The sequence below is a fragment of the Perissodus microlepis genome, chromosome 9 (assembly GCF_051167445.1).
Source record: "Perissodus microlepis isolate ML-2025 ecotype Zambia chromosome 9, ASM5116744v1, whole genome shotgun sequence".
Lineage (NCBI taxonomy): Eukaryota > Metazoa > Chordata > Actinopteri > Cichliformes > Cichlidae > Perissodus > Perissodus microlepis.
Window position 1 is genome coordinate 32,706,319 of NC_140469.1, and position 24,388 is coordinate 32,730,706.

The following is a 24,388-nucleotide window of genomic DNA, read 5'->3' on the forward strand; positions in this document are numbered from 1 at the left end:
AAGAAAGAAAGAAAGAAAGACCTCCAAGTAAATAATTTTCCCACTCCAGCTCCTCTCCCACAGGGGAATTGTAGAAAAGGGCTGGCATTTATTATTACATTAAACATAAAATATGCATTTACACGTAACATATTTGACATAAGATAAAACAAAAACAACAACATGAAATCCGACATACCTGATAAAAAAGGTAAAAGAAAGAAAGACCTCCAAGTAAATAATTTGCCCACTCCAGCTCCTACGACCAAATACAAACAGTGGGGAAGAGGGTTAGCTCAACACACCAGAACTTCCAAGCTAGCAAGAAGTATATATTCATGCTAGCATTTATGGCGCCTAAAACACATTTATGATACACACATACTACACACTTATAACATCTAACAAAAAACAGGCTTAATAATGACAATAATTGAACTAAAATCACAATCAGAAACATCCAGGTGGCTAAATATGCATTATATGAGCGTTTTACAGTGTTGGGAAAGAAATTACACCAACCTCTCCCACAGGGGAATTGTAGAAAAGGGGAGAGGCAAAAGGGGTACACTGTATTTATAGGGTTGCACCAAAGAAGAAGAAGAAAAGAATGAGGAGGGGCTCTAACTGATAATGAACATAACTACAGGCTTGGAGGTCCTAAAAGTCAGGTATAAAAGGAGCAGTTTGGGGGTTTAGAACACATTTCGTGTAATTATAACAATGTGATTTATGACCCTGTTACATCAGCTCAGTCTCACGTGTCTGAATTTACAGCCATGTTTTCATTGACATACTGTAGTAACACAACTGATCTGAAATCACACAAAAACATAAAATCCTAGTAGTACTGTAAAAAACACAAACATGTTTACTGAATGATTTTCATAACTATATGCATACAAATATAGATGTTCAGTTTAGAAAACGATGATTTTCCCAAAATAAACGTGACGATTCAGAAAAAAACACTGGGTCTGTTCTTTTATCATCACTCTGGTTTTAGTGGCCGATCAGTAACATTTACAAACTGGTGTATAGTTTAAAGTCTGAACTTTCAACAGGAGTTAAAACACAGACTCAGCGTGGCTGCAACTCGTTGCTGTGTCAGATTAAATCCATCATGTGATCTGGAGGCGTGTCCATGGACCTCAGAGGGTTAATAACACTCACCTTTATTCCATTTCCACACTGTCACTGTGTGAAGTCTGCCCATAGCGCTGATTCAACATGTGCTCTGGCACCATCGTAGGCCTCGTTGCTACTGACAACAACAAATAAACCCTGTCCACTCTATTGGCTGAGCCATGTTGAACCATGTCGGTCTGTGATGTGAACTAAAGGGTTTGGGTGAACTGTCCCTTTAAAAGCACGAACACGGAGTCTGCGCTGAGGAGGAGGAGGAGCCTGTGGGCTGTGTCACTAAACGTTGGACCCCTCCTCCTCCTCCTGTGTGGTTCCTCGCGCTCATGGCCTCCGCTCCGCGCGCTCCTCTCTACCTGGGCCTGGACTTGAGCACGCAGCAGGTAACAGCACCTCACCTGTCCCTCCTTCACCTGCGCGGAGTCTGCTGTGACATGCTGTCCACGTGCACGTAGCAGTAAAATAACGGACTTTAGTGCGCAGGCGCAGAACGTGGAGACGGCGGAAGGTTTGATTTGTTGTCTCAGCTGGACTCCGTACTCTCGTACAGAGTCCAGCTGATCGGATAGGTTTTGACCCGCGTGCACTCGCAGATTGAAACAGGTCGATGACGTCAGAAGCTGTCACAGAGCTGCTGACGTCCGATACGTTTCCAATAATCAATAAGAGGAAATGAAGCTGATCAGTGAATCTGAGCTCATAAAGCCATATTTGCCTAAAATGATATTTCAGGTGTTTAAGCTGCCGTCAGTGACGTGGCCGATAACCTGTCAGCGTCTCTGTGAACAGGATGACGTCATTTTCCTTCATTTATCCCTGAAAAGTCTGAGTGACAGTAAAAATGTCAGTTTTCACACGGATGTGTCCGAGACAGCAGCAGGAAGTACAACAATTATCAGATCATAGTTGTATAAAGACAGCGAGCACCTCCAGCTGCACCATCCTCTTCTTCACTTCATTCATCACTTATATAAATCGTTATTTTTCTTTCCAACCACTAAAACTTTCATCAGCTCAACTTCATGAAACAATGAAACAGGAACAGTCCCTTCAAAGTAAAAGTCCTGTGGAGCTTCAACGGTTCAGATGAAGGTTCGTCCGTGGTTTCCTGAAACAGTCTGCTCACATTTCCTCCTAACATGTGACATCAGCGCCCCCTCCACTGCACTTTAAACCCAGGTTTCCCGTCCAATCAGCAGCTCTGTCTTTACTCTGCTCCTCTTCATGTCTTCCTGAAGCTGAAGGCGGTGGTCATCGATGGAGAGCTGCGTGTGGTTCATCAGAGCGGCGTGCAGTTTGACGCCGAGCTGCCCGAATTCAGGTATAGATCATATAAACCTGACAGCATCAGCTGGAAGGCTTCATGAGTCACACTCACACCTGTCAGGGTGACTGGCAGGCTTTTATTGTGAAAGGATTCCAGCCACTCTTATTTTGAAAGTCTGACAGTTCAGGTGTGTTTGTTGCTCTCAGGACTCAGGGAGGAGTTCATATCCACACTGACAGACTCACTGTCACCTCACCTGTGCTCATGTGGGTCAAGGTGAGACACACACAGTAACACACACACAGTAACACACACACACACACACAATAACACACACACACAGTAACACACACACACACAGTAACACTCACACACACAATAACACACACACACACACACACAGTAACACACACACACACACAATAACACACACACACAGTAACACACACACACAGTAACACTCACACACACAGTAACACACACACACACACACACACACAGTAACACTCACACACACACACACAGTAACACACACAGCTGTTAAACTGTTAACTCACGCTGAGGTTCATCAGCTGACTGCTGACCTGTGTTTGTGTCTCTGTGATTGGCTATTCCCCACCTCCAGGCTCTGGACCTGCTATTGGACAAGATGAAGAGGGCGGGGCTTGACTTCTCCCGTGTCAGAGCGCTGTCAGGCAGCGGTCAGGTGATGGTTAAAGTTAGACTTTGGCATAAATGTCCAATAATTTGTAAAGCATGAACAGGACGGGTGCTGCAGTATGAGCAGAAATATGTGGACACCTGGACAGGTGTGACTCTGTGCTTATTAACGTGCTGCCTCCACTCGTGCTGAGGGAAACAGGAAGTTCAGACCGTTTGTGCTGTCAGCTGATCCACAGTACAAAGTTCTTCTGGTGCAGTATGAACTTACTCAAATGTCCTAAAAAGTCCAAAAATTCATATTTCTAAACCGTTTGATGTTCTCAGGTGCAAATTTAAAGTGAACAGCTTGTTTAACACAGGAGAACCAGGAGTGTCCGCATACTTTTGATCACAGCGCAGATGTCATATTAAACCTTCTTCTGTTTTTATGACCTCAGTCTTGTTTCTGTTTTTAGCAGCAAACACTAAAAATAAATTTCCACTAAAATCTGGAGAAGAATGAGTGGAGTGTGGTGGGAAGTTTCCTGAGACAGAGTGTTTTCTCATGAAGTGCTTCAGTGTACGTGACAGCATCGTGTCACACCAACTGCACGACTTCCCATCAGCACGTGTGACTCGGAGTAAATCCTGAAGCGCTTTTGTGCTCTCTAAACATTTACCTGCTGAAATCAAAGCTGCTGAGTGATGTGCAGCTCAGAGGGAGCTGCTCACTGGGTGTCCACATACTTCTGATCATATAGCACACTGCCATCACCTGGCAGGAGGCAGGGAACCAGTCTGTAAAATTTGAAGAAAAGTGAATGGAGTCTGGTTGACTTGTGTTGTCTCTCAGCAACATGGCAGCGTGTTCTGGAGGAGAGGAGCGTCTGAGACTCTGAAACATCTGGACGCGGACCAGGACCTGCACCAGCTGCTGCAGGTGTGTGTGTGTGTGTGTGTGTGTGTGTGTGTGTGTGTGTGTGTGTGTGTGTGTGTGTGTGTGGTTAAATGCTGACTCAGGTGTGCTGCTGCGTCCTCAGGACAGCTTCTCGGTGTCGGACAGTCCGGTGTGGATGGACTCGAGCAGCACTCAGCAGTGTGAGGACCTGCAGGCGGCAGCAGGAGGCGCTCTGAGGCTGGCGGAGATCACCGGATCCAGAGCCTACGAGGTCCAGCTGTGCCACATCTGTGTGTGTGTGTGTGTGTGTGTGTTAAAGAGCTTTAAAGGACGCGTCCGTGTGTTTGCAGCGTTTCACAGGAAACCAGATCGCCAAACTGCGTCAGACCCGAGCGGAGGAGTTCCAGGACACCGAGGTGAGAGCGTCACTGCACCTGCACAGTCCCACCTCCAGCTGTTTCCTCACACCTCATGAACGTGTGTGTTTTTGGTTTCAGAGGATCTCATTGGTCAGCAGCTTTGCCGCCTCTCTCTTCCTCGGTGGTTACGCTGCCATCGACTACAGCGACGGTACGGTTTGTGTGGCTCGTCGCTCTCTGAGGGTCTCTCACCCATCAGCTAATCAATGAACCCACTGATCGATTGTTCAGGCTCAGGGATGAATCTGCTGGACATCAGGACCAGAAACTGGTCTGAGATCTGCCTGCAGGCCACCGCTCCTCACCTGGACCAGCTGCTGGGAGCTCCACTGCCCTCCACATCTGTGCTGGTAAGCAGGGGAGCCTCCAGAATGTTTTCATGGGGTGGCCACACGGGGGCCACTAAAAGTATTCAGGTGTCACAGCAAAAACTGAATTTCCAGTTTTATTATAAATATGATAAAATAGGTTATTTGAGAAATATGTCAAAAAAGAGAAACAGAGAAGAATTATATGTGTAGTTAATTTCCAGCTATATCACTGAATATGGATACACATGAAAACCACAGAGCCAAGTCCACCATCTTTATATTTTACATGCTGTAGTGGCTCTTTGGGAGCATTTCAAGTTGCTACACATCAATACAACCATTATAGCCCCAATTTTAATAATATGTGTGCATTAAGTGCAGAGTAATTACATAAATTGCAAAAAAGTGCAATAAATTACAAAAAAATTGAAAATCATTTTTGGTTTTTTTGCATATATTTCTAGTTGCAGAAATTTCAGAGGCTTATCCCTCAAAACTGTAAATACAAAAAAGTTGCACAAAATAGTTTCCAGCCACAGGAAATTTATTTTGAGTGTCTTCATAGTTTTATTTTTAAATACACCAACTTTTATAAACTGCAGTAAAAACGAAAATAAATATTATAATGCAAATTTCTGAAGAAACCAGCATGTGCATTTTGAGTTCTGCATCCCAGAAACTATTCAGAAAGGCATGAACTCAAACATTAATTTTAAAAACACCAGCATGTCTTTGTAAACGCCCTAAAGGAAAAAAAATACATTTTACGCGAAAATGACATCAGCTGATCGGATCGACAAAGCGGGTTTCTGGAATATTATGTTTTGCATAATATTTATATTTATGTTGCTGCAAGTGCTTTTTACGCAATTTTTTGCAAAGCTATAAGTGGAAGGAAACCGTGACCGAGGACAAGCTGAATGCAGAAGATGTAAGTACAACTCCCCCCCCCCGACCGGCCGTAAAGGGATAACAAGTTTTTTTGTTTGTTTGTTTTTCGTCTGTCCCGTTTGGTTCTTTTGCATCAGAATTATTGTCTAAAGGCGAAGAAAGATTCCCAACGGATTTACTTTACCAAATGGATTCACCTTTTATTGTTTATTTTATTTTATTTTCACTTGCTAAATAGGGGAGAAAGAAAGAGGGAAAGAAAAACAGCGGGGAAGAGGGACGGTGATAAAGGGCAAAAAACAAAAACCAACAAAATGAGCAGACAAAAATACATCTATCAATCACCTGGATCAAAGGGATAACAAGTTAATGTTTCAACTGATTGTGAGCTTTTTTTGTGCTCATGATGGTCGATGACATTCTGGTCTGACTGCCTGCAGGGCCCCGTCTCCTCCTACTTTGTGCGTCGGTACGGTTTCTCTGAGAGCTGCAGTGTGGTGGCGTTCACTGGAGACAACCCAGGTACATGTGAGATTATTGATGGTTAATCATTAGATTTGTTCCCCAACATCATGAAGTGTGACTGTTTAAACACAAACGTCAGGCCTGTCTAAAGGAATCCTGCAAACCTTGATCTCAGTGAGGTCATATGAGATGAACTTTATTTATCCTGAATGAGACAACAAACACAAGCTTTAACAAAGCAGCTGAAATATGTTATAGAATAAATATGAAGTTAAACTAACAACCAGTATTTAATGAGATCATGTAAACATGTTATTTATGCTGATGTGAACCTGTAGTCACACAGGTCCACATCAGCACTGCATGACAACCACAATAATATGAAAATTAACTAAACATGTGGGTTATGATTCACCATGAAATTAAAGAGAAATCTAAAGTATGTAAAACAAATAAGCATAAATAAAAGTTCTACTAATATGAGAAATTAAATAAAATATTAAATTAATAACAAAATAGCATAAAATAACAGCATTAAACACTACAAATTTTTTTTTTTTTTTTTTTGTGTCCCGTTTGGATCTTTAGCCATCAGAATTGTTGTCTTAAGGCCAAGAAAGATGCCAAGCAGATTTATTTTACCAAGCGGATCATCATGGCCTTGCCATATTGGTCCATTTGATTGACCTTTATTATAATTATGTATTTATTTTATTTTCGGTTGCTACAAACGGGACAGACATGACTGGGGGATAGGACAGGGAGAAAGAATGAAAGAGAGAGAGGGAGAGAAAGAAAACCAGAGGGGAGAAGAGACAGTGAGAAAGGGGGGAAGAAAGAAAGAAAAACAAACAAACAAACAAACAAAACACCTGGATCACCTGTATGGAGAAAAAAAGAAACAGAAGAGAAAGCAAACAACAAAGAGCAACATAATAAAAACAGCACCATCACAATAAACTAGCTAGCAGTAGATAACAGTAGATACTAAATAATAAACGATATTGTGCAGCACGCACGATAGCGCACAATGTGCTTTGAGGCAGCAGCCAAGAAAGGTGTAGTCTGCGTCTGTGAACACCTGTGTGCACACCTGTGTGCACACCTGTGTGGATCAGCATGCTTGTATTCCAAAGGTTTCTCCATGTAACGATCTGCTAGGGAGTGTGGGGAGCCACAGCCCCGTCCACCAGGGCATGAAGCAGGTATGGAGGAGATCCAGGCCCCAGATATCCAGAGGCCCCAGAGTACAAGGACCCGAGGAGGACCACCAAAGGGGGGGGAACTGTGCCACCCTCCTGGGAAGAGCTGAGTAGAGCCCCAAACGAGAGGTCACCCAGCAGCTATGGAGCAGAGGCCAGAGGGGGTTGCAGTGGCGTGCCCGTGGGCTCTGCCGGCAGCCAGCTGTGCCAGAGAGGACCGAGCTTCAGGCCCAGAGGCCAGAGGCCTGAGGGCATCCCACCCCCCGGAAGGAGCCCAGCCGGGCCGCAGGCGCCAGGCCCCGCCAATCGGCCACCAGGAGTGAGCCGGTACATACATGAGCACCCAGCCCCAGACGACAAGGACCACCAACACACCAACGTCTGAGGACATCAGCCACCGGCAGGGAGTGTGGTGAGGGGAGATAGGCCTCCGTACTTTAGAGGGCCTGAGATGTACCCAGAGAGGTTGAGTCTAAGACCCAACCTGACATATAGACACAGACGAACAGGCACAAGCGGACACAGACGTGCATTCCCACCCCATGTGCACAACCAAATACTCGGCACTCACCCAACGTGTAGACAGACACAAATAGACACTGCACAGACAGTCGCACTCCCCAAACATACTCTATATCCCAGGTCCAGGGGCAAGCCGCACCGAGACCCAGGAGATGTAACCCTTCTCTCTGGGGTGGAGGCAAGCGGACCACCTCCTTATCTGCAGTAGCAGGGAGGCCCCGCATCCCAGACCCCAGTCTGACGGCCAGCACCTCCTCCCAGCCCCCCAGCCCAAACACTACAAAATTAATAAAGTGATATAAAAATAATGAATTGAAAACAATAAAAATAAAAAATGCTAAAACAGACGTGATTCAAATAAACTGAACGTGAAAAACGTTTGAATCAAACCTGTTTCTGTTTCAGCGTCGCTGGCAGGAATGAGGCTGCAGCCCGGAGACGTCGCCGTGAGTCTGACTCTGACACACTTCCTGTCATCACGCCGGGTTACTGTGGCTGTTAATGTGTGTGTGTGTGTGTGTGTGTGTGTGTGTGTGTGTGTGTGTGTGTGTGTCCAGGTGAGTCTGGGGACCAGTGACACGGTGTTCCTGTGGCTGCAGCAGCCTCGTCCGGCTCTGGAGGGTCACGTCTTCTGTAACCCGGTGGAGCAGCAGGAGTACATGGCTCTGCTGTGGTACACACACACACAACCACGCGCACACACACAACCACGCGCACACACACAACCACACACAAGCACACACACACACACACAAGCACACACAAACAAACACAACGACACACACACACACACACAACCACACGCACACACACACAACCACATGCAAAGAGACAAACACACACACAGACAAACACACACAAACAGGTGAGCTGTCAGGTGAGGGTTCAATGATGTCAAGAAAGTCAGAGGGAACCAGACTCCTCGATGCGTCCGCCATGTTGGTTAGGAAAGGGGGTGGAGCCAGAGACAGGCTGCAGTGTTTCAGGTGTTTTGTCATCAGCAGCTTCAAGAACGGGTCTCTGACGAGGGAGCGCGTCAGGAACGAGTGTGCTGGAGCATCATGGGAACTTTTCTCAGCAGCTTTGAGTGACACGCCGCTTGGAAACCATGGAAACATCGGTGAGGTTCATTTCAGCTCATCATTTCCTGTCCTTGCTTCAGTTCCTTTCTTTTTCCTTACCTTCCTTCCTTCCTTGCCTCCTCTGTCTGATTCCCTGTGCTGTGTGTTTTCAGGCTTTTATTTTGAAACTATGGAGATCACTCCTCCTGTGATTGGTGTTCATCGCTTTGACTCTGCTGACTGTGAGGTCTGTGCACCAACATTTATCATGTTTCCATCTATTAACACCCAGACTGTGACACACCTGTCCCACCTGTTTCATGTGTCCCACCTGCAGGTGTCCTCGCTGAGTCCTCAGGTGGAGGTTCGGGCTGTGGTGGAGGGTCAGTTCCTGTCCAGGCGGCTTCATGCTGAGAGACTGGGATACTCCATCAGTAAGACCTCCTCAGACCTCACACGCTTCCATTTGTTGTTTGATTTTACTGTGTGAGGAAACTCGTGGATCGCGCTCAGCTCTGATTACACGTTTTAAACCCGAGCCCTCGTTTCATACAGAAGTCTTTACACTGGTTCTGATTCTGAGCCAGAGCGCTGGAACTGTGACTGAGGTGACGGTAAAGCCGTCGTCCTCCTTAGATAAACCTTGAATGTGCTTTAAGTCTCAGCTGGGAGTACATTTTGTGTTTTCAGTTCCAGGAACCAGAGTTCTGGCGACGGGAGGAGCGTCATCGAATAAAGAGATCCTGCAGGTCCGTCTGAGGCTTTATTAGCACCCACATGCATAGACTGTATGTAAAAGATGGACATAGCCATAATGATGTCATCAAAGCAGCAGCATTTTTGTGAGTTTCAGAGGGAGAAGAGTCACTTCCTGTGGTCTCCTCCATAGGTGCTGTCTGACGTGTTCAACGCTCCGGTCTACACCATCGACCTGTCCGACTCCACTTGTTTGGGTTCAGCCTACAGAGCTCTGCACGGTCAGTGTGCTCACAGCTTTTATTTTGAAAAACCCGCACTAGACTGCCTCGTCTCTGAGCTCTGAGAGAGTTTCAGTTTGAAGAGAGAAGAGAAGGAGAGGACATAAAAGGAAAGGAACAAAGGAGAGGAAGCAGACTGTTAGCAGCTGTTAGCAGCTGTTAGCAGACTGAATGTGGTCTAGTTGGCAGTTACTTGCAGTCTGTTAATAACTGACGTGAGATAACTTTATGTGACTGGATAAAGCAGATGTTGACAAAGCGAATCAGAAAATGTTAATTCACAATACTATGGTATCATGAGATGTCTGTGGAGTCTCAGCTCAGCTGCATATATGCAGACTGTATACTTGGTCTCAGCCCGATGACCTGCAGTACTCTGGTGGAAACCCTGATGGAGATGGCTGTGACACCTTGCTCATTGGTCTGTCGAAATGGAAACAGGGTTCTATATTTTTTTGATTTCCTTTCACATGAATAAAAATATTTGGGCCAAGTTCTTAAACTCAGGCAATTTCTTTACTTTGTCAGACCGCTCTGATGCAACATTGCACTCAGGTCCATGAAAAAGCGAGAAACTATGTCTACAAACAGAAAAACATGGTGACATGACTGATTCACAGCCTGCAGTGAGACCGTCTGACATCAGAACAGGAAAAAGGCGGATCAGTGAAATCTGCTTCAGGTGTTTGTGAAATATGGCTGTAAGAAGCCTCTGATTGGTCGATGTTTGGTTTCAGGCCTGGTGGCAGAATCCGGAGCGTCCTTCGTTGATGTGGTAAAGAAAGCACCGGAACCACGACTGGTCGCCACCCCGCATCCGAAGGCGAAGGAGGTGAGGCGGCCACTGTATGATGATGCATTGCTGGCCTCTGAAGCTGAACCGTGCAGCAGTTCTCTGAGGCAGCAGGAGCTTCATGAAACGTGCCCTCATAACCACAGAAACACTTTCTGCTCTCCAGCAGAGACCTACACCAGTGTTTCTGGGGAGACATTAAGGTGACGGACCAGCTGCACATGTAACACACTAACAGTAAACAGCTAATCGTAAACACATACCTGCTGGATTTTATGAGTCATGTGATTCAAACACACGTTACCTGCATGGTGGTGAATCCTCCGCTTCTTTTAAACATGTCTCAGTCCTTCACATGTTTTACTTCCTGTCACTGCTGCAGCTGGTCCGTCACCTTAATGAAACCCCCGTGTTGGTCTCTGTGAGCTTCTGCAGCATTTTTCTGTTTGCTGCTATTTTCTTCAGTTGCAGTGTGTTTGAGCTTTCAGTGCCGCTGTATGAATCAGGTCTAAAACAACCTGCAGGACGCTGGAGCAGATGAGTCCAAAGAACACACTGAACAAACTCAAAGTCTTACCAAGTACATTTGTCTTATTTCTGATCGAAATAATCTCATCACACTTAAAATAAGACACAATCAGCCACTGAGTAGCTGATTGGCAGACTTTTTCACTTATTCCAAGCAAAAAAATTTTGTATTAAGTGAAAAAAATCTGCCAGTGGAACAAGTGAAAATGATGTAGTTTCAAGATGCCCTTTCTAAAAACATGTTTTCTAAATCTTACTGAAATGTTACTCAGTAGTTGATTGTGTCTCATTTTAAATGTGATGAGATTATTTTGACTAGAAATAAGACAAATACACTTGGTTCAAGATCACAAGGTTGGTACAAGATTTTGAGTTTTTGCAGTGCAGGCTCTTGTCCCGTTCAGAGTTCCTCCACTTTCCTGTAAGTCAGTTTCCATCAAACAAACCTGTGAACACTCATTAAACTCACTCGCTGCTCACTCACTGACACACCCGGACTCATCACACCTGACATAGCCTCCCACAAGTGTTTCCAAGATGGCCTCTAAGCGCTGAGATTAAGGTGCAGACATGCAGCGTGTTTGAAAAGTGTCTCTGATGTCTCAGATAAAGCCCCGCCCTCTCTGTCAGGTCAGGAAGCAGAGGCGAGCTCAGGATTTCTTCTTCTGTTTTGTTTCAGGTGTACGACGAGCTGCTGAAGCGCTACGCGCAATTGGAGGAGAGAGTTGTGCAGAAGCGCCACAGCTGAGCCTCAAACCGCCATCAGTGAAATCCCCCCACCGCCATTTTCTACTGAAGCCAGCTTTGAGTTTGACTTTTACACCTGTTTACCTGAAAGAAGATCAGAGTCATCACAGGAACCCTCAGCTACCTGAAGATGGGCTGCTCGCTTCGACTTCAGCCTGATTGGATCAATGACATCATCATCATGTCAAAGCCTGATTGGAGGATAGCATTAACACAGCACCGTGTGATTTTATATGGGGGAGCAGATTTGCTCAGTCCACCAGCAGTGAAACAGAAAAGAAGCTAAAATGATGAAACAGCCAGCGAGCCGTGACTGTGTCGCATTTTAAGCTCCAAAAATCTGAGATGAAAGCGATCGGCTGAAGAACGTCCACGTTAGTGCCAGCAGGGTCCTGCAGAGCAAAGTTTAACATCCCAAAGTTTTTCTGAGTCTTCTTTTCACTCGTGACAGGCCTGACATGTCTATGACGTTTCTGACTGAAGCCCCTCCCACTGCTTCATCACCTGGATCCAGGTAGCGTTAGTTATTCATGTGTAATTTTTAGTGTACAATCTGAAATAAAGTGAACGAGCTCATGAACGTGTTTGGTTTCTCTTGCTGGAAAAAATAAAAAAGCAAAATTTGATCAAAAATATTAAAAATGTACATAATAAAATACAAATCAATTCAAAATAAAGTAAACAATGTATGACATTATATTATAGAATAAATAAAATTTAAAAGAGTATGTGATACATAGAATTAAAATCTATGTGATACATAGAATTAAAATCTATTTTTAAAGCAAAGTGAAATTAAAAAAATATCAAAGATCTATTTTTAAGCGTTTATTGTAATTTTCTCAGTTTTCATGTTGAGACATTTTTATTTTTCTACATTTCCATAATATTCGTTCATCCAGAAATACGTTTCTATGCAGAATAATAACAGAGCTGAAGGTCTGCTGACAGATTCAAATGATGCTGTTGAACCTTCATGTACGACCGAGCCGCTAACATGAAGAACTCTTTATAACCAGCGAGACGTCACAGGTGATGATGATGGTGAGAGCTCCTCTGTGAAGCTCAGAGAAGGATGGACCATCAAACTTTTGCTCTTTAAAAACTCAGAAAAATCAGTTCATGTATTAATCGGTTCAAGTATCGATCGATCGCGTATTGATCCCTGTGAGGCTCCACGTGTACGACCTGCTGCTGAACCTGGTCCTCCTCAGAAACTCGAGTACATCCCCAGCCTCTTGGCGGCCTCAGAGATCCTCGGCATCTTCCTGCTGGGGAACGGGTAGTAGACCTGGGAGTGTGAGGATGCCCCCCCCACGCTCTGCTGCCTGGTAAACTTGAGCGTCCTGGAGCTCCTCCCCTCCAGGACGCTGTTACTGGTCTCCTTCTGTGTAGACCGGTTCTCCTGCTGGTCCTGTTGCAGGCTGGTGGTGATAGGGGTGGCGCTTTCTGTCAAGCCCAGAGAGTAGTCCGGAAACGCCAGGTCCCCCCTGGAGCCTCTGAAGGATGGAGGGTCTGGATCTTCCTCTTCTCGTGTGGCGCTTAAGGAGCAGCAGGGAGGCGTTTCTGAGGAGCTGCTTGGAGGAGCCAAGAGTCTCCTGTATCTGAACTCGTGCCGCGAGCCGCCGACCTCTGAGGAGGACGAGCCGGAGCGTCTGCAGAGGAAAACAACAGCACGGGAAGAGATTTGTACAAACTGAAGCTTCACCATCATCAGAGAGAGCAAACTGTGAGGACAGCTGTGAGGAGGCGTGATGACACTGAACCTCCTTCCATGTTCCTCCAGAGCGTGCATGCGGGTTCCTCCCAGCAGGGATGAAGACCTCTCAGGCGGACATGATGAAGACCTCCTGCTGTGCTGGAGCTCTGACAGAGAGGAACTCACCTGCTGGATGTCTCTGGGCAGGAGCGCCGGTGCAGGTCCAGGTGGACGTGCCAGGGGTCGGGGTCAAAGATCACGGGTGGTGGCCATGGTAACGTCAGACCCTGAGGGGCGGGGACGATGGCGACTGCCTCGGACAGCTCCTCCGAGACTAAAGATGGAAATCAGAACGTGAGAAATCCTGACCTGCCCACAGCCAACACGAGCGTCCAATCATCAGAGAGAGACCAGGACCCAAAGGATCAGCTGACAGGAAGTAATAATCTGAAAGAGGATGAATGGTTTCTAATCTGTGACGCTCAGATGTGAATATTTGTCTGTGAAGCATGTTTGACTCTGAACACATTAAAGATTCTTCACACCTTTCAAATTATTGATCACTGATCAGTGTTTCTGTTTGTGCTGCTTTGATAAAAAACACCTGAACTCATGAAAGGTGGCACTCAGCAGATTTCAGCTCTCAGGTGATTTCATCCAGGTGAGCAGCAGGTAAAGTTCAGAGACACAGCGCCCTCTGCAGTCTGACTGCAGTAAAGCAAGGGCTCAACCGGCTCCAAACTGCAGCTCCTGCACTCGACTTGTGGCCCCACTGACTCACCTGAGACTCACCTGTTAGAAACAGAAACTGAATATGATGAAAATAAAAACACAGCCATCAGATCCTGTGAGTTCACTTTAGAAAGAAGAAAAACCTCCAACAGTCACATCAGCCAGAGCAACAGCAGGAAGTTTCACCTTCAAAATAAAAGCTCATATTTTACAACAGCAGAAGAAGCAAATTTGTGTTTCTCACATCAGGAAAATGGTGTTAACAGAGTACTTTTACTTTATAGTACTTTTACTTTGTAGTACTGCTACTTTTACTGAAATAAGTGATTAAAACACGTTCACAAAGGATCCAGCACAGTCTCTGCAAGTCTGACATGCTTTTATTGTGAAGGAATAAGTCTCATTTCTATCAGTTAACCTGACAGATGGATTTTTACTGAGTTTAAAGATTTTGTCCAAAGTCAAACAGGAAGTGGATCAGACGGCGTTTCCTCTCACCTGTCCTGAACAGCAGCACCTGAGTGTGCCGCCTCCTCCTCTCTCTGGAGCTCCGATACTCTTCTCTGAGCACAGACACGTCCATCTTCCTCCTCCTCTTCCTTCTTCCTGATCCCTGCAGCAGGAGAGGACACACAATGACCTTTGACCCAGGCACACCCAGCCTGAAACCTGAAACCTCCTCTCTTCTTTTATTTACATTTGACCTGATAAAAGTCTCTTAATGTGAAAAGCAGAATCTGATCTGATTATCAGATTAGATTTAATAATAGAAACATGAATAGAAATCATTTTCTATATAATCTGATATATAAAGCTGTCATATGGTGTCATTCAGTGTAAATGAAGCTGTTATGAATCATAGTGGGAATGAATAGATGTGTGATGTGTTCAGGGTCCCTGTTATAAATGAATATAAATGAGTAATGGAGAATAAATCAGCTGCTGCTGTCATGACTTTGAGTTTTAGCGTCCAGCAGCTCCTCGCTGGGACTCACGCAGCAGCCGGAGCAGCAGCAGCACACCTGCTCAGGTGTTTTATTCCCCGTCAGTGCAGCCGCTTACATCATGATGCGTTTAAAGGCCGTCTGGAAACTCCGACACATCCAAACCTGCTGCTGGAATCCTTCAAATGAGGTTAAAGAGAAGTCGAGCGAGAAGAGAAAGACGTGTTAGTGCTGTGATACTGTCACTCACACACACACACACACACACACACACACACACACACACACAGTCGTATCAGCCTGTTTGATCTTTTGAAGTGAGACAGGATGACATCACTGACTGTGAGGCTGTGGGTCACATGATCACCACAGTGACATGTTTGAAAGCTCTAAGTGAACATTGTTTGGTTTGGTTGTCCTCCAGAGGAGGCAGCTGATGTCCTCCAAACAGAAAAGAACCCCTCCCACTAAAAACATCTCCGTGGATTCAGTCCCCACATACTCCATGTTAACACGTCCAACATGTCCAAATAAACATGTTTACAGCCCCTCTGCAGCCAGCTTCCTCCTTCATGTTTCATTTGTTTGTGGTGATGAAGAGAAGACACATCGTTCTTGTTTCTCTCTGACTCTCCACATTCAGATCAGTGATCATCACAGATTTGTGTGTGACTTGGAGGTGATGGTGATGCATGGTGTGCGGCTCATATGTGTGTGAAACTAATGAGTGATGGTTCCCCTGAGATATGCATGTCTGATGATTGTTGGATGGAGCGAGCAGAGAGTGAACTACCATCCTGGATTTGATGTTATCCAGGGAAAATCGTCATGGTAACTTCTTACAATATTATGAAGATCAGGTTATAGCTTCTCACCTCCAGACTGGAGATCAATAAGTATGACGTCACCGCCTAATGACCAGTCAAGTGTCAGCATTAGTGGAAGATCCCTCTGTGTGGACAGTAGGAGGTCTACTACTAGTACTCTGATCAACTCGCCACAGTTTTCAGGGTTTAAAGCTCCTTGAAGCCTGAAGCCTTCCAGCCTGATGGTTCCCAAAAAGGTTCAAACGCCCTGCTGGTGAAAGACTGGCAGTACAGACAGATAGATTATAGGTGATTTTATCTGTTTGAATAGAATAGAATAGAATAGAATAGAATAGAATAGAATAGAATAGAATAGAATGCCTTGTAGAAACAAACTGTTCTTGAGTCTGTCAGTGTTTGTGCTGAAGACAGGATGCGCTCTTCTATAGTATGTTATATATAAATGTACGCGTCCACTGGTTAATTACATAATCATGTGGAGGCAGGGACCTCACAGCACAAGCGTACTCACAGCCTATTATATGATTGTTTTGTACATTGTTATATATGTTGTATTTGTTTATTACTAAAAACATCAAGAGGTCAAAGCAAAAGGAGAACACAGCACAGTTTAAACCAGGGAGGTTTGTTCATCTAATGATTTATTATTAAAACAGACTCAACATCATTTTTTCAGCCCCACAAACACACAAAGCTCCACATCAGCCCGATATGAAACAGAAGCTCTGCAGAGCGGCCAATCACGATGAAGCACTTTACATTAAGCAGATTCAACTGCGCTTCATGTTTTTGGCCACCAGATGTCACCAAAGAGGCCTGTGCTGAAAAGCTTTTTCAATACAAGCCTCAGAAAGCTTCATTTGACCATCGCTGCCCAATCCTCAGCACACAACAAACACTTTACTTTGGATTAACAGAAAAGACATCAAAATATAACAAACATCAAATATCTGTAATGATGCTGCTGAAAGTGACCTGAATGGGGGAAACGTCCTCTTCCTGACAGGCTCCTTCAGAATTAGAGTCAGTAAAACACAACGTGACTCTTTATCACCAAGACTCCCAACACTTCCTGGACAGGTGTCATGCCGAGGCAGGTATCCCCGACAGAGTGTGTGGAAGTAGTGAGGTTTACTTTAGTGAGACGGTGAAAGACGAGTGTGGGTACATGAGCGTTCAGTTTGTGGGTCACAGAGAACATGAGACACGTTCTGTTCTCACGTGTTACAAACCGACGACGTTTCCCTGATGATTCTGTAACTTTACTGTATAAAGAGCTCACAGCGCCAAAGTTTCAGGAAGTGTTTGTCAGCTAAACATCAGGAATGACGGACGCTGTTTGTCTGGGATTTGGACAGCCCAGTGCGCGCTCCCGACAGGGGAAACCTATCTTGGCACGACACCGGCGAGGCTTCAAACGTCTCAGTGTATCATGACGGCTGGAGGCTCCAGAGCTTCAGGTGTGGAGATTCTGCTCCAGATGTCCTCAAACTGACCTTTGACCTCTACCAGACGCCATCAGGGCTGCTCTGTACGAGACGTCCACGCTCTCCCACGACTTCAGACGCACCAGGATCAAACGTGTTCGAGTGAGCTGCTTCATCCTGCTCACTTCTTCTTCCTCACGTCCTCTCTCTCAGCTCCGCCCCCGCCACCATCATGGAGGATCTTCAGGTTCCTCAGCTGCACTTAAAGGAGACCATTTCTGATCTCAGGTCAGATTTCAGACTCTGTCACTTCTCAGATAGAGCAATAAAAACGAGTTAGACAGCTGAACTATTCCAAGCTGTCACATTTATACCGTTAGAGCTCTCGTACACGTTCATGTCTGCTTTATTTTCTGTCACATTTCACTTTGTCCACTTTGATCCTCACACCAGATTCCGTTGTGTTATTTATTTTATCTGACTTAAAAAATGTTAACTCTCTGCGTGTATATGATCGCCAAATGCTTCTGGCGATAAGATCTTCTTATTTTAAAACTTTGTAATCATGGATACCAGGGAGGATTTTCTGGAGGAGGACAGGCATTTGTTTAGAACTCTCAAAGATGTCGAAGAAGCTGCGTCAAGCAATTACTCTGGTTTTCCTCCACCTCCAAAGAAATGTCAGAAGGAGTCCGAACCACAAAAGAAGCGCGTATTCTCGGACGACAACGGTGCCTTTTATATTATATAAAACAAATGTTTGTCCTCCTCCAGAAAATCTTATGTACGCAAACGCGCGTTGCAACTTCTTATATGGTGCGCGTCTTTTATTTTGAAAGTGCATGTGCACCTGCGGACCACTTATGTGCAGCCCTGTGTATAGATACCAGGACACTGTAAAAGCAGAAAAATCAAAGTTTTTGCCAATATTATTGAGAATAGCTCCAACAACCCCAGGCTTCCCTGAATATTTCTCCTGCTTCTCACATAAATAGCTTCACAGAAACTCGTGAAAGATTTTTGCAGTTTTTTATCAATAAGATAAAACATCTTTGATTTATGAACGCTCTGCCTTCCCATGACATTTTTGCAAAATTCACCTGCTCTACTGTTTGAGCCTGTGTGGTTTGATCAGGTGGAAGAACTTTGTATTGGCATAAAGACATCATCTTGTCCAAATGAAGTTGTTCCAATACATTTCTTAAAAAAGATTTTTAAGGTTGTCAGTTCTGACATTTTAGCGATTTTTAACAGCAGTCTTAGATCAGGTGTTGTGCAGCCTGTTTTAAACATGCTGTTGTACAGCCTGTGCTTAAAAAACCCAACTTGATTTCTCTGTGTGGCGGGGGTGTGGTCTCTGGCCCGCTGCAGAGGAGGGGCTGAACAGGTGTTTGGGACGAGAGACTGATTGTGACTATTTTATGTTTCAGTGACAGTCGAGGAGAGAGAGTGGAGTGACCACTGAGCGGGAGTGTCTGTGTCCCTGCATTAAACCACAGTGAACAGTCATGATAAAATAAGTGTGCTGTCACCATACCCACGGTCTGTGTGCGTGTGTTGGGGTCCGACGTCACAGTGGTGCCGAAACCTGGGCCGCAATGTCGCATCCCCAGCCCAACCCGCCTGCTCCTCCGGCGCCGCAGCCACCTGCCCAACCGCTACAAATGCCGGGCCAGATGATGCAGGACACTGAAGGTCGTGAACCGGTGAAATTCCTTGAAGGCTGTCGACCGACTTTGCTGAGTATTCAAACTAAACAGGGGAAGATCAAAATCGACAGAGCCCATCGGTCCATTGGATTATCAAGACCTAATCACCCTCATGCAATGATTATTAAGGTGCATAATCCGGTAGACAAGATGAGGATCCTCCCTGCAGCTAAAGATAATGGCCCCCTGACTTATGATGGTCAGATCACTCGCATTCAACACGATTTGGCAACAGGAGTAAAAGAGATGCGGCGTGCGTTTAACGGAGTGTGCCAAAAACGTATCCCAAAAAATATGCACTTTTATATGCGCTATCCTGCTGCACTAAACGCTTTTCATGGAGGAAAAAATATTATTTCAGTAAACCTGAAGATGCTCTTGCCTTTTTGGACAATTTGAGTTAAACTGAAGTACACCGACAGCAATTCAGTGAATAAGATTAATATTATTACGGCACTTAAGTATTAGACATACTCTTAAATTAAGGATACCCTGCTGATGCTAAGGTGTATTGGAACTGAAAGATGTACATTTATTTCTATGTGTTAACAGACCTCTCTGCACTGAATCACACTTGTTATTAACCTCTGGCTCTCTTCCACAGCATGTCTTTATCCTGTCTTCCTTCTCTCACCCCAACCAATCACAGCAGATGGCCCCGCCCCTCCCTGAGCCTGGTTCTGCTGGAGGTTTCTTCCTGTTAAAAGGGAGTTTTTCCTTCCCACTGTCGCCAAAGTGCTTGTTCATAGGGGGTCATATGATTGTTGGGTTTTTCTCTGTATCTATTATTGTACGATCTACTGTACAATATAAAGCGCCTTGAGGCGACTGCTGTTGTGATTTGGCGCTGTATAAATAAAATTGAATTGAGTTGAATTTAATTAACGTATCTAAAACTACCCACATTTCCTTTTATGGAAACATTTGTTTGCTTTTTTTGCAGTAGCGCACTCCAAGAAATGATTTCCCACACAGTATGTCACAATACAGGGGGGGGAAAAAAGTTGAGCTGATATGACTGACCATAAAATAATTTCTTTAAATGTTAAAGGGCTGAATAATGTTGGTAAAAGGTAAAAAAAAAAACCCTCTTTCATTTTCAAAAAAGGAAAAAACACAAATTGCATTACTTTCAGAAACTCATTTAAATGATTTTAACGCTCAAAACTAAAGAGAAGTTGGGTTGGCCAAGTTTTTTACTCATCCTATAATACAAAAAGTAGAGGAGTAGCCATCCTTATTCATCGTAATCTGCCTCTAACCATAGAAAACATTATAAAAGATAATGAAGGACGCTACAATCTTATCTCTGGTTTCTTATTTAGAGAATCTATGTCCACAGGATGTGTTTATGGTCCAAATTCAGAAGGAGGTTGCTTTTCTCTTCTTTTTATATCATTACTGTTTGCACTCATCAGAGTGAAGTAATACAGATGGGAAGATGGGGAAATTTCTAGATAAGGTGCCTGTTGTATCATTATCAGAAAATCACAGGGAAAAGTTAATAACCCTGTGACAGAGGAGGAAACGCAAAGCAGGAGATGAAGCATCGTTGAATGTTTCCAAACAAACTTCATTCTAAGCCAAAGACTAGAAAATATGGTGAAGCAAATCTTCCCTTTGGCTTCACCTGCACAAGTGCCGAGGTAGGTCTCCCTGCAGAACTGGTTTTCCCTGCATCGGGAGCAGCGCTGGGCTGTTCAAATCACGGACAAACAGGATCCCACATTCTTGATTTTTAGTTCACAAACACTTGTTGTAATGACTAACTACTCCTGACATGTTGGAGATGTTTGCTCTTTATACAGTAAAGATACAGCGGGATACAAATAACATCAGGCTGATGCTGCCACGATTTGTTCCCCCGGTTCAAATCACAGACAAACAGGATCCCACAGCTGTTTATGTTTTTAAACCCATTTTGCACAGAGAGACATTTTTTGACAAAAGTATTGATAGCAATGTTGAATATTATTACACAGGAAAAAAACAACTACACGTAAAATAATCACAGCGTGACGCCTCTGCCTTTGTAAATGGAGGGACAGTAACTGTGTGTAAAAATTAAAGACAGTCAGATTAACAGTATTTTGTCTCTATCTGCCATTCTGCAATTCATCTAATGTAAACAATAACGTGGCGCACAGCGTGACGTGGAAAAAGGCACATACCTTTGACGTTGCGTGACGAACTCTGTATTCCTCGTCCATCTCAGTTTTCGGTGATTCCAAACGCCGTTTACGTGTGGACGAAACAGCTGCGTGTTCAAAAATACCTGTGTAGGTGTGGACGCGGCGTAACAAAGTAAGTAGTGTATTTCCTTACTACCTGTAATTTATTGCAGATTACTTGTATTTGCTTAATTGTTTACTAAATGTTTGAGGTGTGAAAGAAACCGCAATGGATTAAAATATTGTGTGTGTGGTTGGAGGATGTGTGCGTGCGCGCACAAACTGCCTTCCAGCAGGACAACGACCCTAAACATAAAGCCAGGGCAACAATGGGACGGTTTAAAACAAAACATATCCATGTGTTAGAACGGCCCAGTCAAAGTCCAGATCTAAATCCAATCGAGAATCTGTGGCAAGATCTGAAAACTGCTGTTCACAAACGCTGTCCATCTAATCTGACTGAGCTGGAGCTGTTTTGCAAAGAAGAATGGGCAAAGATTTCAGTCTGTAGATGTGCAAAGCTGGTAGAGACAGACCCTAAAAGACTGGCAGCTGGAACTGCAGCAAAAGCTGGTTCTACAAAGTATTGACTCAGGGGGCTGAATAATTACGCACACCTCACTGTTCTCACACCCCACATTTATTTGTACAAAATGTTTGGAATCATGTCTGATTTTGGTTCCACTTCTCACGTGTGCACCACTTTGTGTTGGTCTTTCACGTTTGTGGCTGTAATGTGACAAAATGTGGAAACTTCAAGGGGGCTGAATACTTTTGCAAGCCACTGTATTTCCCCTTCTGTAATGTCAAAAAGAAACTGGCCCTTTGTTTCATTACTTTTAGGAATGCAAACTAATCAAAAGATTTTGGAGCTCCATATCTCAAGAACTAAGTAATATTTTTAAGAATCGGCTCCAAAGGGACCCCGGATATTTTCTTCTCGGCCTACCCTCAAAAGAATTAACATTTAATTAGTCACAACGCAAACTATGTGATAAACTATTGCTGTTAGCTAGGAAATGTATTAAGGATAAATGTCCCTCTGTGACTTTGTGGCACAGGGAATTATTTAAAGTTATGCTGCTGCTTTAGGAGGAAATGAGGATCTGTTTCTAAATGTTTGGTCCCCTTTGCTTTTTTATTTGCCAAATGATCTGTCCCAACTGTTGGGGGGGGGCGCTGCTTCTAAGATGTCCTCAGGTAAATATGGAGTGAGTGTAAAGGACAACAGTTCACTCTTGTAGTTTATCTAAAGTTGATTTAAAGGGGCGACCGTGGCTCAGGAGGTTGGGAAGTGCATCTGTAACCGGAAGCTCGCCGGCTCAATCCCTGGGCTCTCTGCCCTGGTCGTTGTGTCCTTGGGCAAGACATTTTACCCTACTGGTGTTGGCCACAGGGGCCGATAGCGCGATATGGCAGCCTCGCCTCTGTCAGTCTGCCCCAGGGCAGCTGTGGCTACACCTGTAGCTGCCTCCACCAGTGTGTGAATGTGAGAGTGAATGAACAGTGGAATTGTAAAGCGCTTTGAGGGCCTCGAAAAGCGCTTTATAAATGCAATCCATTATTACTATTATTACTACTTTTTTTCTAAATCTGTGAGTAAATATTTATTTTCTTTTTTTTTGTTTGTTTCTTTGTTTGTTTCTCTCGTCTTTCAGGTCCCCCCTCCCTGATATGTGTATTTGCACAGTTATATAATGACTTCAATGTATTTTCTTTCTCTTGTTTGTCTGCTTTGTTATGTTTTTATGCTTTTCCTGATAACGAATAAAAACTGTTAAAAGCCTAAAATCTTATTGGCAACTTATAAAGCACTGAATGGACAGGCCCCAGGGTGTCTGTCAGACCTACTGCAGCCTTATATGCCCCCTACAGCTCTTAGATCACCAAGGTGAGGCTGGTTCTTAGAGGTGATCGTGCATTTACTCACTGGCTTTTAATACCACATGAGTTATTTACTTATTTTTTATTAGCTAGTTGGCATTGATGTTAATTGATATTGCTATTTTATTGTGGAATTTGTATGTTTGTACAGCACCACTGTTGTAATTAAAAGTGCTAAAATGAATAAATAAATAAAAGAAACAACGTTCTGCACATTTTCACTTTGATTTCAACCTTTATTTGGATCATTTTTACAGACAAACTCTGAAAGAACATTTCTTTATTGTCACGCTGTTTTAAATCAAGTTTAAACCCCGTCCCACAGGGGCGTGTCCACAGAGGGGGCACGCCCCTGTGTAGGGGCGTGCCCACAGTGGGGGCTCCGACCCCATTGGGCGACAGCGTGGATAGGACCGGTGCTGGAATGTAACAGAGTACATTTACTCGAGTACTTTACTGATTGAAGTATTCCTATCAGGATGTGTCAGACGTGATTGGAGCTGTGAGGATTCAGGTGTGAACACGTTTGAACACAGCCACAGGTAAAACACTGCCCAGGTAATCACCAGCAGGACCTTTAAACCTTGCTGGGTGGATCTCTGGAGCTCCAAGAAAGTCCACAGCTGAGGGGAACTTGTTTTTTGGGGCCTGGGTCACAGCGAGGACGTCAGTGGAGTCCATGTTTAAGCCTCTTTGGGGAGAACGTTACTGTCTGAAATAAATAGCATGAATATGATTATTGTACAGAGCACAAAGCAGAAGGCCACGTTGCTTCAGTTCACGTCTTATTTGGTGTGTTTTCACTGAGGGTTCGGTGGCAGACACGTCTGAGCTCAGTCTGCTGTCAAGTTCCACAGGAGCCAAACAACAGCCATAAAGGCGCTTCCTGCTGGGACGCTCGGCCTCACACCGCAAGCAACATGTTCACAAAAACACTGAGCACAGCTTTTATTGTGAAATATTAGGAGGAAGCTGAGTAAAATTCTCGTTGAGGTGGAGGTCACTGAGATTCAAAGCCGTTAAAGATTGACAGCCAAAAAAAAAGAAGCAAAACTTATATGAAGAGCTTACAGAGCGCCGTCAGCCTCGGGGGGGACAGAGAGGCTGTAACTACATCTGCTGGTGTCACTGTGACCTCACAGCAGTTTAC

At 44.5% G+C, this 24,388-nt stretch overlaps 2 protein-coding genes across 3 annotated transcripts; one reads left to right on the forward strand and one right to left on the reverse strand.

Annotated features, from left to right (window-relative positions):
* Nucleotides 1–1,380: 1,380 nt before the first annotated feature.
* On the forward strand, nt 1,381–12,421 carry xylb (xylulokinase homolog (H. influenzae)). 2 transcript variants are annotated; one of them, XM_084940300.1, is made up of 19 exons: nt 1,382–1,505; nt 2,361–2,443; nt 2,596–2,665; nt 3,015–3,095; nt 3,885–3,971; nt 4,072–4,200; nt 4,280–4,345; nt 4,427–4,499; nt 4,580–4,698; nt 5,991–6,072; nt 8,145–8,185; nt 8,297–8,412; nt 8,744–8,859; nt 8,974–9,047; nt 9,138–9,234; nt 9,491–9,549; nt 9,690–9,777; nt 10,515–10,609; nt 11,778–12,421. In XM_084940300.1, exons 1-19 carry the CDS (start codon nt 1,449–1,451, stop codon nt 11,844–11,846), a joined length of 1,602 nt encoding a protein of 533 aa, XP_084796426.1. In that variant the 5' UTR covers nt 1,382–1,448; the 3' UTR covers nt 11,847–12,421. The 2 variants fall into 2 exon arrangements, with proteins under 2 accessions (XP_084796424.1, XP_084796426.1); XM_084940298.1 differs by having other exon boundaries at nt 1,381–1,505; nt 8,974–9,234.
* Nucleotides 12,422–12,677: 256 nt separating this feature from the next.
* LOC146380898 (uncharacterized) lies at nt 12,678–17,873 on the reverse strand. Its single transcript, XM_084939967.1, has 5 exons — nt 17,849–17,873; nt 17,674–17,735; nt 14,775–14,889; nt 13,731–13,878; nt 12,678–13,500 (listed from the first exon to the last, which is right to left on the reverse strand). The coding sequence occupies exons 1-5, from the start codon at nt 17,871–17,873 to the stop codon at nt 13,056–13,058; spliced, it is 795 nt and encodes a 264-aa protein (XP_084796093.1). The 3' UTR covers nt 12,678–13,055.
* Between the last annotated feature and the right edge of the window lie 6,515 nt (nt 17,874–24,388).

Bases quoted from the DNA above. Each gene is read 5' to 3' on its own strand.
- xylb (XM_084940298.1), top strand. From the start codon at position 1,449: ATGGCCTCCGCTCCGCGCGCTCCTCTCTACCTGGGCCTGGACTTGAGC. The intron at 4,201-4,279 runs GTCCAGCTGTGC...GTGTGTTTGCAG, and splicing joins CCGGATCCAGAGCCTACGAG to CGTTTCACAGGAAACCAGAT. The intron at 9,550-9,689 runs GTCCGTCTGAGG...TCTCCTCCATAG, and splicing joins CGAATAAAGAGATCCTGCAG to GTGCTGTCTGACGTGTTCAA.
- LOC146380898 (XM_084939967.1), bottom strand. From the start codon at position 17,873: ATGAACGTGTACGAGAGCTCTAACG. The intron at 14,890-17,673 runs GTGAGGAAGAAG...CTCCTGCTGCAG, and splicing joins GCGGAGCTGAGAGAGAGGAC to GGATCAGGAAGAAGGAAGAG. The intron at 13,501-13,730 runs GTGAGTTCCTCT...TTTCCTCTGCAG, and splicing joins TGCCCAGAGACATCCAGCAG to ACGCTCCGGCTCGTCCTCCT.